Source organism: Hyla sarda, chromosome 4 (assembly GCF_029499605.1).
Source record: "Hyla sarda isolate aHylSar1 chromosome 4, aHylSar1.hap1, whole genome shotgun sequence".
In the NCBI taxonomy this organism is placed as follows: domain Eukaryota; kingdom Metazoa; phylum Chordata; class Amphibia; order Anura; family Hylidae; genus Hyla; species Hyla sarda.
Genome location: NC_079192.1, coordinates 263,051,473 through 263,064,198, shown reverse-complemented (window position 1 = coordinate 263,064,198; position 12,726 = coordinate 263,051,473). Strand labels below are relative to the sequence as shown.

At 39.6% G+C, this 12,726-nt stretch overlaps 1 protein-coding gene across 9 annotated transcripts in view; it reads right to left on the bottom strand.

The window, feature by feature from the left end:
• The window catches only part of OSBPL8 (oxysterol binding protein like 8), a 228,010-nt gene that overhangs the window by 61,301 nt on the left and 153,983 nt on the right, over window positions 1-12,726 (bottom strand). Inside the window, exons 1-2 of one of the 9 annotated variants that reach the window (XM_056574074.1) lie at window positions 8,987-9,205; window positions 2,783-2,963 (exon numbers count right to left, since the gene is read on the bottom strand). The exons of 5 other annotated variants lie outside the window; for them this stretch is intronic. In XM_056574074.1, coding sequence (XP_056430049.1) covers window positions 2,783-2,921 — 139 coding nt within the window. In that variant the 5' untranslated portion in view covers window positions 2,922-2,963; window positions 8,987-9,205. Of the gene's footprint in view, window positions 1-641; window positions 696-2,782; window positions 2,964-8,986; window positions 9,206-12,726 lie in introns of those variants that run through there. 3 more of the 9 variants (XM_056574078.1, XM_056574075.1, XM_056574079.1) reach the window with 3 other exon arrangements.

Below are 12,726 nucleotides of genomic sequence, written 5' to 3'. Positions count from 1 at the left end.
CAGTGGATTCACAGTGTTTATACATTACAATCTTATCCCCTATAGCGGATAAATAATGTAATTGTACACAGTGACTCCATGCTAGCAGAATAGTGAGTTCAGCTATGGAGTATATCAGATGTTACTCCTGATCCAAAGTTACATCCTATATTAAATGTAGGATGTAACGCAGGATCAGAAGTAACTAAAAATGAGCGAAGTTACAGTGATTCTATTCGTCACGAACCTCGCAGCTCGGCGTTTGCTGAATTGAGCCTGCATAAATTAGTTCAGCTTTCAGGTGCTCCGGTGGGCTGGAGACTCACTTCTAGGACTGTATACACCTTTTCCAGCCCACTGGAGCACCTGAAAGCTGAACTAATTTATGCAGGCTAAAGTCAGCAACTGCTGAACCGAGAAGTTTGCGACGAATCAAATCGCTGTAACTTCGCTCATCTCTAGAAGTAACATCTTGCATACTCCAGAGCTGCACTCACTATTCTGCAGGTGGAGTCACTGTGAACTTACATTGCATTACTTATCCTGTACTGATCCCGAGTTACATCCTGTATTAGAATTATTGAGTTACATGGTTATCGAACATACAACTGCAGGTTTGAGCAGCGGAAAATCCTTAGCAGACCCCACTGAAGTCCTGTTACCTGAGAAAATTCAGCTACGGAAAATCCACAGCGGAAGACCCACTGCAGAAAACTCACAGGTAATCCACCTGTGTGAACATAACCTTTTATCCAGAGTGTACATAGGTGGTGAGAGGATCAGATTGCCTAGAGAGAGGATATGGAGTGTAAACAAAGAAAAAAAAAAAAAAAGCATATAAATTTGAAACATCAAATATATGAATTACAAACATGTCGCTAATATGGGGGGGGGGGGGGGATACAATTTTCAAAAATGGGCTGCCAAGGGGTACTTGGGCAAAAAAGGTTGGGAACCACTGATCTGGAAAAGGACTTAAATGGGTACTACGGTGGAAAAAAAAATTTTTTTTTTTTTTTTCAATCAACTGGTGTCAGAAAGTTAAACAGATATGTAAATTACTTCTATTAAAAAATCTTAATCCTTCAAGTACTACCTAGCTGCTGAATACTACAGAGGAAATTCTTTTCTTTTTGGAACACAGAGCTCTCTGCTGACATCAGGAGCACAGGGCTCTCTGTTGACATCTGTCTATTTTAAGAACTGTCCAGAGCAGCATGTGTTTGTTTTGGGGATTTTCTCCTACTCTGGACAGTTCTTAAAATGGACAGAGATGTCAGCAGAGAGCACTGTGCTCGTGATGTAAGCAGAGAGCTCTCTGTTCCAAAAAGAAAATAATTTCCTCTGTAGCATTCAGCAGCTAATAAGCACTGGAAGGATTAAGATTTTTTAATGGAAGTAATTTACAAATCTGTTTAACTTTCTGGCACCAGTTGATTTATAAAAAAAAAAAAAAAAAAAAAGGTTTCCACCGGAGTTCCACTTTAACATACATTATTCAAATGTTACAGAAAAACGTTCTACAAATTGTTCCTTCCAAGACTAGGACTCTAGGTGTCCCTTCAGTATAAAACACTCTCCCCCCCCCCCCCAAACCACCACACAGTAATGAAGGTTAGATGATGGTAGTAGACCTGTCTCCCAGGACTTGCGAGGTCACTTAATGTGAGATGCTCAACTGACTGGCTAACTGTCAAATAAGGTAGCTGCAGTGAAGCATAATCCTCTCCATTGACTGTCAGATACAAAAACTTTTGATATGTTGTAAAGCATGTAAAACCAATAGGTTTTGCAATTGCTTTCATTAGAAATTTTTCAGTATTTCATACTGAAAAAGCCAGTCAAACAACTGCCCCCCCTGCCTGCTTGGACACATACTAGTCCTGCTGTGTCCATGCGTCATCACCTATGTCATGGACACACTTCCTTGATTGACAGTTGTGAGCGCAGGGCTCACAGCTAGAAGAAAAAATCCTCCCACTGTCAGCTTGTGTCCTGCTACTGTCAGTGAGGACATGCTGGGAGTTGTAGTTTTGTTAATGCTAGGAGAGATGTGAGCAGACAGCATACTGAGGGAGGGGGCGGAGACCTGCACAGTGAGGCCACGCCCCCTCCCTTTGAGAGGAATTCAGACTAGTGAGCTAAATTAAAAGTGTCATAAAAAATTAATAAAAGGTGTGAGACACAAAAATTAGATGTACATGCTCAGGATCAGGTACTGAGTGATATTAAAAAATTGTTTAGTTTCTTTGGATGTGACTGGTACGCTTTAAGGTTTACAAACATTTTCACAAGAGGAAAAAACATTTCTGTTTTCAGTGTTGAAGTACATATACAATAAATCCTACACATTGTTTACATAAAAGAAACATAAATAAATTGTATTACAATCCCCTTAAATACCAGCAGAGCATTTTGTAAACCCACAAGTCGTGCCCAAGAAATCGTAGGTTATTTGTTTTCCCCAGGTTGGATCTTGATACATATGGCTCTTTGCTGAACCAACAAAATTCTACATATACAATGCTAGGGTGGAACATAATGTGGATCATAGTAGCCACCCTGGGGCCAAAACAGAAGAAGTGAAACTTTCTCCTCTTTCCATAAACTAAACCATGTTCACCTTGTAAGGTGTGAGCAAATGCTTATAATGATAGAGTAAACCAGGCCTATTACAACCGTGAATGAGCATGTTTGCTACCTGTTACATTACTATGGAAAATGGAAGGTACATATATTCAATTTTATCATGATTTGGGAGAAACTCTGGAAAAACATGTCAAATGACAGATAATATACAAACCTGGAAGTGTAGGAGACAGTTCATTGTATCCTCCAAATGATGCATTTCGGACTAGTTTTCGTCCATCAGGCCTTGGGAGGTAGGTACCAGGTGAAACCCCAGCACAAGACCTGCGCCTAAGGAGAGCCTCTTCTTTCATGGCTCAAGAGTGTGGTCAGGGGAGCTGGTTTCCGTCTGAAGGCTAAACAAGAATGATGGAGCTATTGCCTTAAACCAAATCGCACAATATGATCTAGTGCGCCACCACAGCACGCAAGACCACAAGGTCTAAAATCATTCTTCAACTTCATACCAGAAACACATGCTCACCTAGAGGATGCTAATTCCATTGTTCTAATTAAAATCTTTGAACTTATTCTAAGTTAAATTTCTATGTTAAAGGGGTACTCCGGTGAAAACCTTTTTCTTTTAAATCAACTGGTGGCAGAAAGTTAAACATATTTGTAAATTACTTCTATTAAAAAATCTTAATCCTTCCTGTACTTATTAGCTGCTGAATACTGCAGAGGTAATTATTTTCTTTTTGGAATGCTCTCTGATGACATCACGACCACAGTTCTCTCTGCTGACGTTATTATAATAATAATAACGCTTTATTTATTGTTGTCCTTAGTGGGATTTGAACCCAAGTCCCCAGTACTGCAAGGCAGCAGTGCTAACCACTGAGCCACCATGCTGCCCTTAGCATACATCTGCTATGCATGGTTGCTAAAATGGACAGAGATGTCAGCAGAGAGCACTGTGCTCGTGATGTCATCAGTGTTCCAAAAATAAAGGAATTTCCTCTGTAGCTTTCAGCAGCTAATAAGTACTGGAAGGATTAAGATTTTTTTAATAAAAGTAATTTACAAATATGTTTAACTTTCTGCCACCAGTAGACTTAAAAGAAAAAAGGTTTTCACCGGAGTACCCCTTTAATTACTATGTGGTCATGTGGTTAAACCTGATATAAAAGTATGTTTGTAATTGTCTGCACGACTACACACATGCAAAAAGAACACAGTGAGCATACTACTAAGCAAGGACTATTATACATTGTGTGGGGTTTGTAACTGGCAGCGATCACCGCATGTCTTTGTGGAGTATTGTCCCCTGCCGTGTACCTGCATAATAACCCATCTGAATGATTTATCATGTATTTATTTATCGTAACGTGTTTAACAGTATTGGAACAAATGAGTATGAATAGCTTGGCAGGAGCATAGCTGTGCCACGTCAGGGAACAAACACAAAGTGCCGATATGGATGACATTTGAATATGCTTTTAATCTGCAAACAATATTTCTTTCCTACAAAAAAAGGACTAGGAAAGAAAAGTTTACAATAAATAAAGCAGTCATGGTTCATTACTACAAGCACAGCAGGCAGCCCAGGTGCCAGCCTAAAACCCTACCCTACCTGTGTAATTTATATGGCATCAATGGCCCTGAATTTAAAAAAAAACAAAAAAAACAATCAACTCTCCATTTTACTGAGAAAACCAGAAAAAGGGGCATGGGCTCCGAGAAAAGTTGGTATGGCCTTGACATTTTCACAAAAACCCAACATATTTACTAAAGTTTCCACAGAAAATGTAGGAAAACCTGACCGATCAGAGCATGTGTAGAAAAAAAAGCAAAATGTAGGGAAAAATACAAAATGTAGGGAAACCTTAGAAAATACTGTGGAAAAAAATTGTAGGGGATTAAAACCCACAAAAGAAAACTACACAACACTCTTAGTAGATCAGGGCCAATGTCTTAAAGCTTTAAAGAGGGTTTTCTGGGACTCTTACTGATGGTCTATCCCAAACTATTAGCTTTTTTCCATTAGTGCAGAATCAGCACATCCAAAAGGACAGAACCAGAATCACTGTATATGAATCCATGCATTGTGAACTGGCCATTCCAGGTTACTACAGCTTAGCTCCTACTAAAGTGAATGGTAGCTGAGCTGCATAACCCAGCACATCCATTATGCAATATGCGCATCTGCTTCTGGCTCTTCTTACTGTATATCCTGATGCAAACAGCTGATTGGCAGGAATGCCGGATGACCAACTGTCACCAGTGAGATGTTGATGGCCTATTGTGAGGACCAGCCATCAGTAAAATAGTCCTGGAAAACCTGTTTAGGGTACATTCACCCGTACACAGATTTGATGCACAGGATTTTCTGCTGCAGATTTCAATGTAAACTAAATGACTGAGCTCTGCTTCTAATTGGCAGTTACACCCTTAGGGTGCGTTCACACTTACAGTATCCTGCGCAGATTTGATACGCAGGACTTGTAACGGCAGATTAGAAGCTGTGCTCAGTCATTTAAATTACATTGAAATCTGCAGCAGAAAATCCTGCACATCAAATCTGCACAGGATACTACTGTGCGTGTGAATGTACCCTTAATTTTATTAAAAACCTAAGAATTCAAGTATGCATGAAATATTATGGATTAACCATATAATGCTTTTTTGCTAAGCTCTAAAGAGGACCTGTGGCCACTCAAAGAAAAACAGATACGGTGACCTTTAAATAGCTTGCGGAGGCCGATCACATACCTTTTTATAGCATGCTGATTAACTCCCCCCTTTCCCTTAGAGATATAGCATTTTGTAGACCCTCTGACCATTGTGCTAATCCCTTTAAAAGGGGTGTGATCCTGATTATGTTTTGTATTCTGTGCAATTACTATGAAATGAAGAGTGAATATAATTGTTTTTATTTAATATGTAAAATTATTTTTTTGTCAAGGAAAAAAAAGGGTCACGATGGATCCATTATGGATATTGGTTAAATGGAAACAATGGTGTGGAAGGAATCACTTTAGACTTTTTGTTTGTAAAAGAACTAGTGACAGCTAGAAAAGCTTTTCAATGGAATGACTACATAATCTTCACCAATCTCAGCTAAGTACCCTCTGTGCCGGTAGCGTAAAATATCACTTTTTATTGTAGTTAAATCTGCATTTTTTCTGGATTTCTGTGTTAAAATTGGGTAGGTTGTTCGCTTCATCCTAGATGTGCAAAGCTTTCCTCGATAAGAAAGGTGAAGCACCAACAAAGCAGAAGATTTTAATGAACTGACTACACTAAAAATAGAGAAATAGGTAAGATAAACCTATTAGTAAGCTTCTGGCTCCATAGGCATTTTCACTATCACATGCATAATGTGCCACCATAAACCTATATTTTCACCTCCAGAAAGGCACACGATTCTTCACAAGCCCACCTCAAATCAATGCTACATCTGACCATAAATGAAGCATAACGCCCTGGAGAGAAGACTTATTGATTTTATAATAGGCTTTGAAAGGAACTAGACTTTAATGCCATCAGCTGGACTCCAACCAACCTCTATGAGTTGAGTGAAACCAACTGCATAAGGGAATACAGTTTACACATAGGCAACTACAGTGAATAAAAAACTGAAAATACATTTTTCAACCAACTCAGAAAGCTAACTATTCCCACCATTTTCCAGCAGCTGTCTCTAATCCTGAACCACCATTAAAGCCTTGAACAAGTGAAGAACAAACATACGGCTCTTATTAAAAAGCAAGTCAGGGGGAATTTCTCTTTTCACAAGTGTCCATGGGGACCACAGAGGCTTCTTATCGTATTCCATCTGCATCTGCCTGATTTGACTAGGGATCATTACCTGCACTAAGGATTTGCATGATTTGACTGCCTGGTCTGTTTGATTTATTCTTCCAGTGGATATAAATGGGAATGTCTGTAAATCTGAGAAATACACCAATCACATGCCAGGAAAGTTTTCAAGAAGTCAATAAGTATTGACTATTCCCCTCCTTCCAGTAATGTTTAAGATAGTGTTACCATAAGAGCCATAAATGTGTAGCAATGGTGTTAAGCCTAGCACTAGATTTTCTAGCCTCCACTCGGCATGTAAGAAAGGTTCTATAGGGTCATTTCCTATGCATTCAGGGGGATTCCTTAAAGCGTAACTGTCATTAGAATTTTTTTTCAATTTAATACTTTATTAAAAACGAAGCATTTTCCTAATATATTTCATTAACAAACTTGATTGCTAAAGATGTGAAAAAGGGTTTAAAAAATGGCCACTATGGGGTTGCTGTCTTTATAATTTTGCAAACGAACCCTGAAAATCCAACCTTTTTGGTCCATCAAAGAAAAAAAAAGACCAAAATATCTGAGGGGGGAGGGAGGTGTGGTTATCACCATTCTGTGCCTCAGAGCACAGACAAAATGCAGACAGCTTGCAGTCTTTAAAAGGGGTACTCCGCTGCTCAGCGTTTGGAACAAACTGTTCCAAATGCTGGTGCCTGCACCAGGAGCTTGTGACATCATAGCACTGCCCCCTCACTTCCCCCGTCATGCCTCCTCCCACAGACTTGCATTGAGGGGGCGAGGCGTTACGTCATGAGGGGGCAGGGCTACGACATCACAAGCTCCCGGTGCCGGCTCCAGCATTCGGAACAGTTTGTTCCAAAGGCTGAGCAGCAGAGTACCCCTTTAAGAAGAGCATTTCCATGCACAGTGACAAGCAATAAAAGGTGCTAAACTATTATTTATACGCAAAATGGTTTCTCTTTTTTTGTGTGTTTTTGCACCATATAGGTTCAACATGGCTTTTTTAGGGTTATAAAAAGCATGCATTTTGGTTACAAAGCTGTGAAAATGTAAAAATCTTAATTTTTGTCACAAAATGCAGGTTTTTCTTCTGCCCTTCAACCATATAGTTTCACATGGCTACATTAGAGTTATATAGAGCATGCACTTTAGGTAGAAAGTTTTGCAAATGTAAAAATGTTTGTGAAGACCTCATGACAAGGGAGGGGGAGAGGGAGAGGAACCCTTCATACTCCAGGAGAAATGCCCCCAGCCTCCAAGAGAAATTCAGAAAGACTCATCACAGTAATACATATATCAAAAGTTATTCTACATATTAACACATGCATATTATTATGCATATAGGTCTTAGGGCACATTACTACACTGATTTTAAGAATGTTTTTTAAAACTTTCTTATGACAGTGACGCTTTAAAAAGCAGATCTAATTTCAAGGCAAACTTCCCAGAAGCCTTTTCTTTTTCCCCTGTGATCCGCCAACAACCACTATATTCTATTATTGCTAAACTGCAACAAAGCCTTTGGTCTGTTGCCTTTTTTTAATGGGTTTCAAAACTGGATAATTTTAGTTAATATTTAAGACTGCCAGATTTACGAAGGTCAAGTACAATATTATTGGTTGACATTGCCACACAGTCTGCGTAAGAAAGATCATTTGCCCTTTTGTCTGACTGTATAACCCTCAAAGTGACCCTTAATGTCATCTGAAATTGTGACAATAAAAGTCTAAAGAGAAAATTCCTGTAAAAGTCCTTAACTGAAGAGGCAACAACATGCAAGTGACAACTAAATCGTCTGAAAGATGAGTCAAAAACCCAGACATCATCTGATGAATACTGAGTGGTCCACACAGTGGGGGAGAAGCTGAGCATCAACAAGCATACAGCTGAGATCAGTAGGCTACACTGTACACATTTCACAACCTAGTAAATCACTAATGCTAGCATATAGGAAAACTACACACACACACATATATATATATATATATATATATATATATATATATATATATATATATATAACCCTCACACATCTGCAAATGACAGATTATGTCTAGAATATATAATTACCAGCAGTCTTCCTACGTCCATGTAGAGGACCACACGCTAAAAAACCCACAACAAGGTACATGTGTAAAACAGCAGAGGGTACAATGTGTACACCCTCTTCCATGAAGGATCTAAATACTATATTTAATACAGAAGAGACATGCACACAGGTCATAGTGGATAAACTGGCAGCTCACTGCTTGAAAATACTACCACGTTGTCATATGGCAGAGACTGCTTCAAGAAGTGCGAAGGACTACGCAACACAAACAAAATTGGAAGGATACTTCTAAAATAGCATAGAAACTTTTTTCTCTTACATTGACATACAAAAACATAGGAAGGAAATGCACCACTCTTCTTATCATAGACATTGACAGGTCAGATTAATTCTAAGGAACAGGGACATTACCTAATGTCTCCCTATACCACTGTTCACAAGAGCACAATCTACTCTGACTTCCTTGCTAGCTTGTGAAATCACTGCAGCTGGGACTGACACACACACACACACACACACACACACTGTTGCATGAATCAACAAGCAGTTGTGCTCCATACTTGCCTTCAGTTGTCAGCGTTTGGAATCAAGGAGAGCAGAAATACACAGGGAAAAGAGAGCGTGTTCATGTTTCGGGATTAAAGCTCTTATGCTCTAGAAGCACACATTCCTGTGAAGAATTTCCCTGCTCACCTACTAATCCAGGAGAGTGGGCATGCTTCTACTGAGAGGCAATACCCGGAGAGAACTAAAGGTTCTGGCTCTGCGCTTATGCTTGAGAGGCAACTCTCCAGGCACCCAGCTCCCTCCTTAACTCCTCCCATCTTATATACGTGGACTTCTTCTCTGATCATATTTCCTTGCTAGTGATCCAGGCTGCTTGCCTAGTATGTTAGCTAAGCAGGGCAAGCAGGTCAGGAGCTGCAGTTCCGATCCTCTATTCACTAGGTACTGATTCAATACCTACAATACTCATCAACAAGTGAGAAAAGAGCATGTCACAGGTCACCAAAGCAACTTTGTGCACCCCTCGAAATATGCTCAAAGGGGGTGCTGATCTGCTCACTCTAGATGAATAAACTGCACAGATAAACAGATGGAATAAGCCGGACATATTTTCTCCCTTCAGTTCATTGTTTTATGAATGTGCTTACTATTATTTAGATTCCAACAATTCTCCAGTTAATTTATCAATGATTATTTACATGAACAAAACAATACATATATTATAAAAACAGTAACTGGAACTTCACAATGAATCTGTTTGTACTCCAGAGTACATCACTAAAGCAAACTATAGCCCATTGTGCTGCACATTTATTGGCTTATAGCAGCCAAATCACTTCGAATTTCAGAGCATTTCCTCTATAAAGTATAACAAATTGTTGTTAAAGGGGTACTCCAGTGAAAACCTTTTTTCTTTTAAATCAACTGGTGGCAGAAAGTTAAACATATTTGTAAATGACTTCTATTAAAAAATCTTAATCCTTCCTGTACTTATTAGCTGCTGAATACTACAGAGGAAATTATTTTCCTTTTGGAATGCTCTCTGATGACATCACGAGCACAGTTCTCTCTGCTGACGTTATTATAATAATAATAACGCTTTATTTATTGTTGTCCTTAGTGGGATTTGAACCCAAGTCCACAGCACTGCAAGGCTGAGCCACCATGCTGCCCTTAGCATACATCTGCTATGCATGGTTGCTAAAATGGACAGAGATGTCAGCAGAGAGCACTGTGTTCGTGATGTCATCGGTGTTCCAAAAAGAAAGGAATTTCCTCTGTATCATTCAGCAGCTAATAAGTACTGGAAGGATTAAGATTTTTTTTAATAGAAGTAATTTACAAATATGTTTAACTTTCATTAAACAAGTCAAAAAGGGGATCAAAGAGAAAGCAACATAGGCCAACCATGTCGATCAGGACACCTCTTGTCCCCTTTTCTTGTTGGTCTCGGCTCTAGTGTTTAATAGTGGTCCTAACATCCTAGACACAAAATAACTGTCCCAAAGCATGTTACACTATGCTACCATCTCTGACAGAAATTTCTGCTCCTCTATATACTATCCCTGGTGCCCTACTCTATTAGGGTACATTCACACTTTTATAACTCCTGCTGCGGGAAATCTGCTGTGACCATTCACTTCAATAGGTCAGCTGTCAATCCGAAAATCCTCCACTACTGCAGATTACTGCGCACCCATTGAAGTGAATAGTAGCGAAACTTGCAGCGGATTTCCTGCAGCAAGAAATCCGCTGTAAATTATGAACGTGCCCTTCGCAATGAAAACAGGAGTAGGGGCTCCTGTCGAAGACTAGAGTCCCTAATCCTGAAATACAGTACAGAGTGAAAGCAGGTGGCACATATCATAGTGTACCCTACACGCTGTTCTTCAGCCAGACAGATTTGCAAATCTACTTAATCTTCTGTTTAATCTTTTGTTTCCTTTCAATATCAGGACATCCAGTGTCCTCCTCAGTAAATGTCAGGAGGAAGAGATTCTAAGCAAGCACAATTGCAAGCTCAGCAATCTGGCTGATTTATAAAAACTTTTGACATGTCACAGAGTCATGCCAAAAGCCTTGGTCGGTTGGGGTTTTAGTGGCAATCATTATGACAAGTAGGGAGAAGCGAGCAATAGTGCACTTCACTCCTTGGTTTGTAACAATCGTAATCTAGCTTCATAGGACAGCCCTAAGAGTTATAATGGAGGCGTACAAACATATAATGAGCTACCACTTTTCTCAAATACCTGCCCTTCACTAAAAGGGAAGTATAAAAGTAATATTCTTTATTATGTGTATCTTATTAAAACAAAAGATTTTACTGGGTGCAAACAACACAAAATGATTAAAGAATTCTAAGATCTGTAGCAATAAGAATATTTGTCAATGCATGACTCAACATACACAAACCTGTATGTTTACCACTAGTAAACTGGTAACAAACTAGAGTTATACATAGACAAATATACTTTTCATACAGTCATTTTTTTGTAAATAATTTTGTGTTGTATGGACCAGAAACATTGTTGGTTTTATTAAAAGACACACTTAAAGTGGTACTCTGTTGCTAGACATCTTATCCCTATCCAAAGGATGGGGGATAAGATGTCTGATCGCAGAGTCCCCCACGATCTCCATGCAGACACCCGGAGTTCTGAACATAAGGTTCAGAACGCTGAGTTTGGGAGGCTGTGGTTGTGACGTCATGCCACGCCCCCTTGTGACATCATGCCATGCCCCTCCGTTCATGCAGTCATGCCCCCTCCCACAGACATGAATGGATGACGCATGGCATGACATCACTTGGGGGGGGGTGTTGCAACATTACGACCACGGCCTCCTGAACCCAGCGTTCTGAACATAATGTTCAAAACGGCAGGTGTCTGCATGGACTCCCGCAATCAGACATCTTAACCCTTATCCTTTGAATAGGTGATAAGATGTCTAGCAAAGAAGCACCCCTTTAATAAAGATGACTTTAAGACTTACCAGTCAGTGCAGGGCTGGAATTTGAGGAACGTTGTAGCTCCTGATATGTTTGTACACTTGTTATTTCCCTTCAAGGGTTCAAGTTCTGGGTTTGCCCTTTTGGCTTTGTGTTAGTATCATGGGGTAAAAGATGGAGATAGTTCTCTCCATCTCCAGGGGCTCTGGGGTTAAATCACATAGTCTGGACTCTGGACACATTTTTGCTGGATATTTCCCTTTAACACAGTTTACCTATCAATGTAAATATGGTCACTGAAATCCAAGCTATCACTCAGTATTCTAGTCTCCTGCTTTACCATAGAATCTTTCCTCTACACATAGCGATTTTCTCTAGAGGATTATAGATGGCGATTACACTCCTAGCAGCATCTGACTTGCTATTTTCCCAATCCATGCACCTGCATGGCTGCAGCTGTATCATTTGTATGTCCTCAACTAATAGTGCCAGGGTAACAAAAAAGTATTCCCCTATGGGGCTTAAATGGGCATTTGTCTCTCTCATGTAACTATAATAAAATAGCTACCAAAAATGCAATCACTTAAAATGGGAGCAGATAGTAATCCAAATGCACAACAATTCAGGCATACATACCTTGTGCCATTTTTTTAATCATTACTGCGTCTTGTTTGACAGGAGCATAGCTTAGCAGTGAAGGCGAGTAACTTAGGAGTAATGGACATAGCTTGAGATGCAACACTATGCTGCAACATTTGAGGCAAAACATTAAAGCAGACCAACTAATAGATTGTATAAAGCTAGACAACAGTGGCTAAAGATGCATTAACAATAGGCTGGGTTCACACAC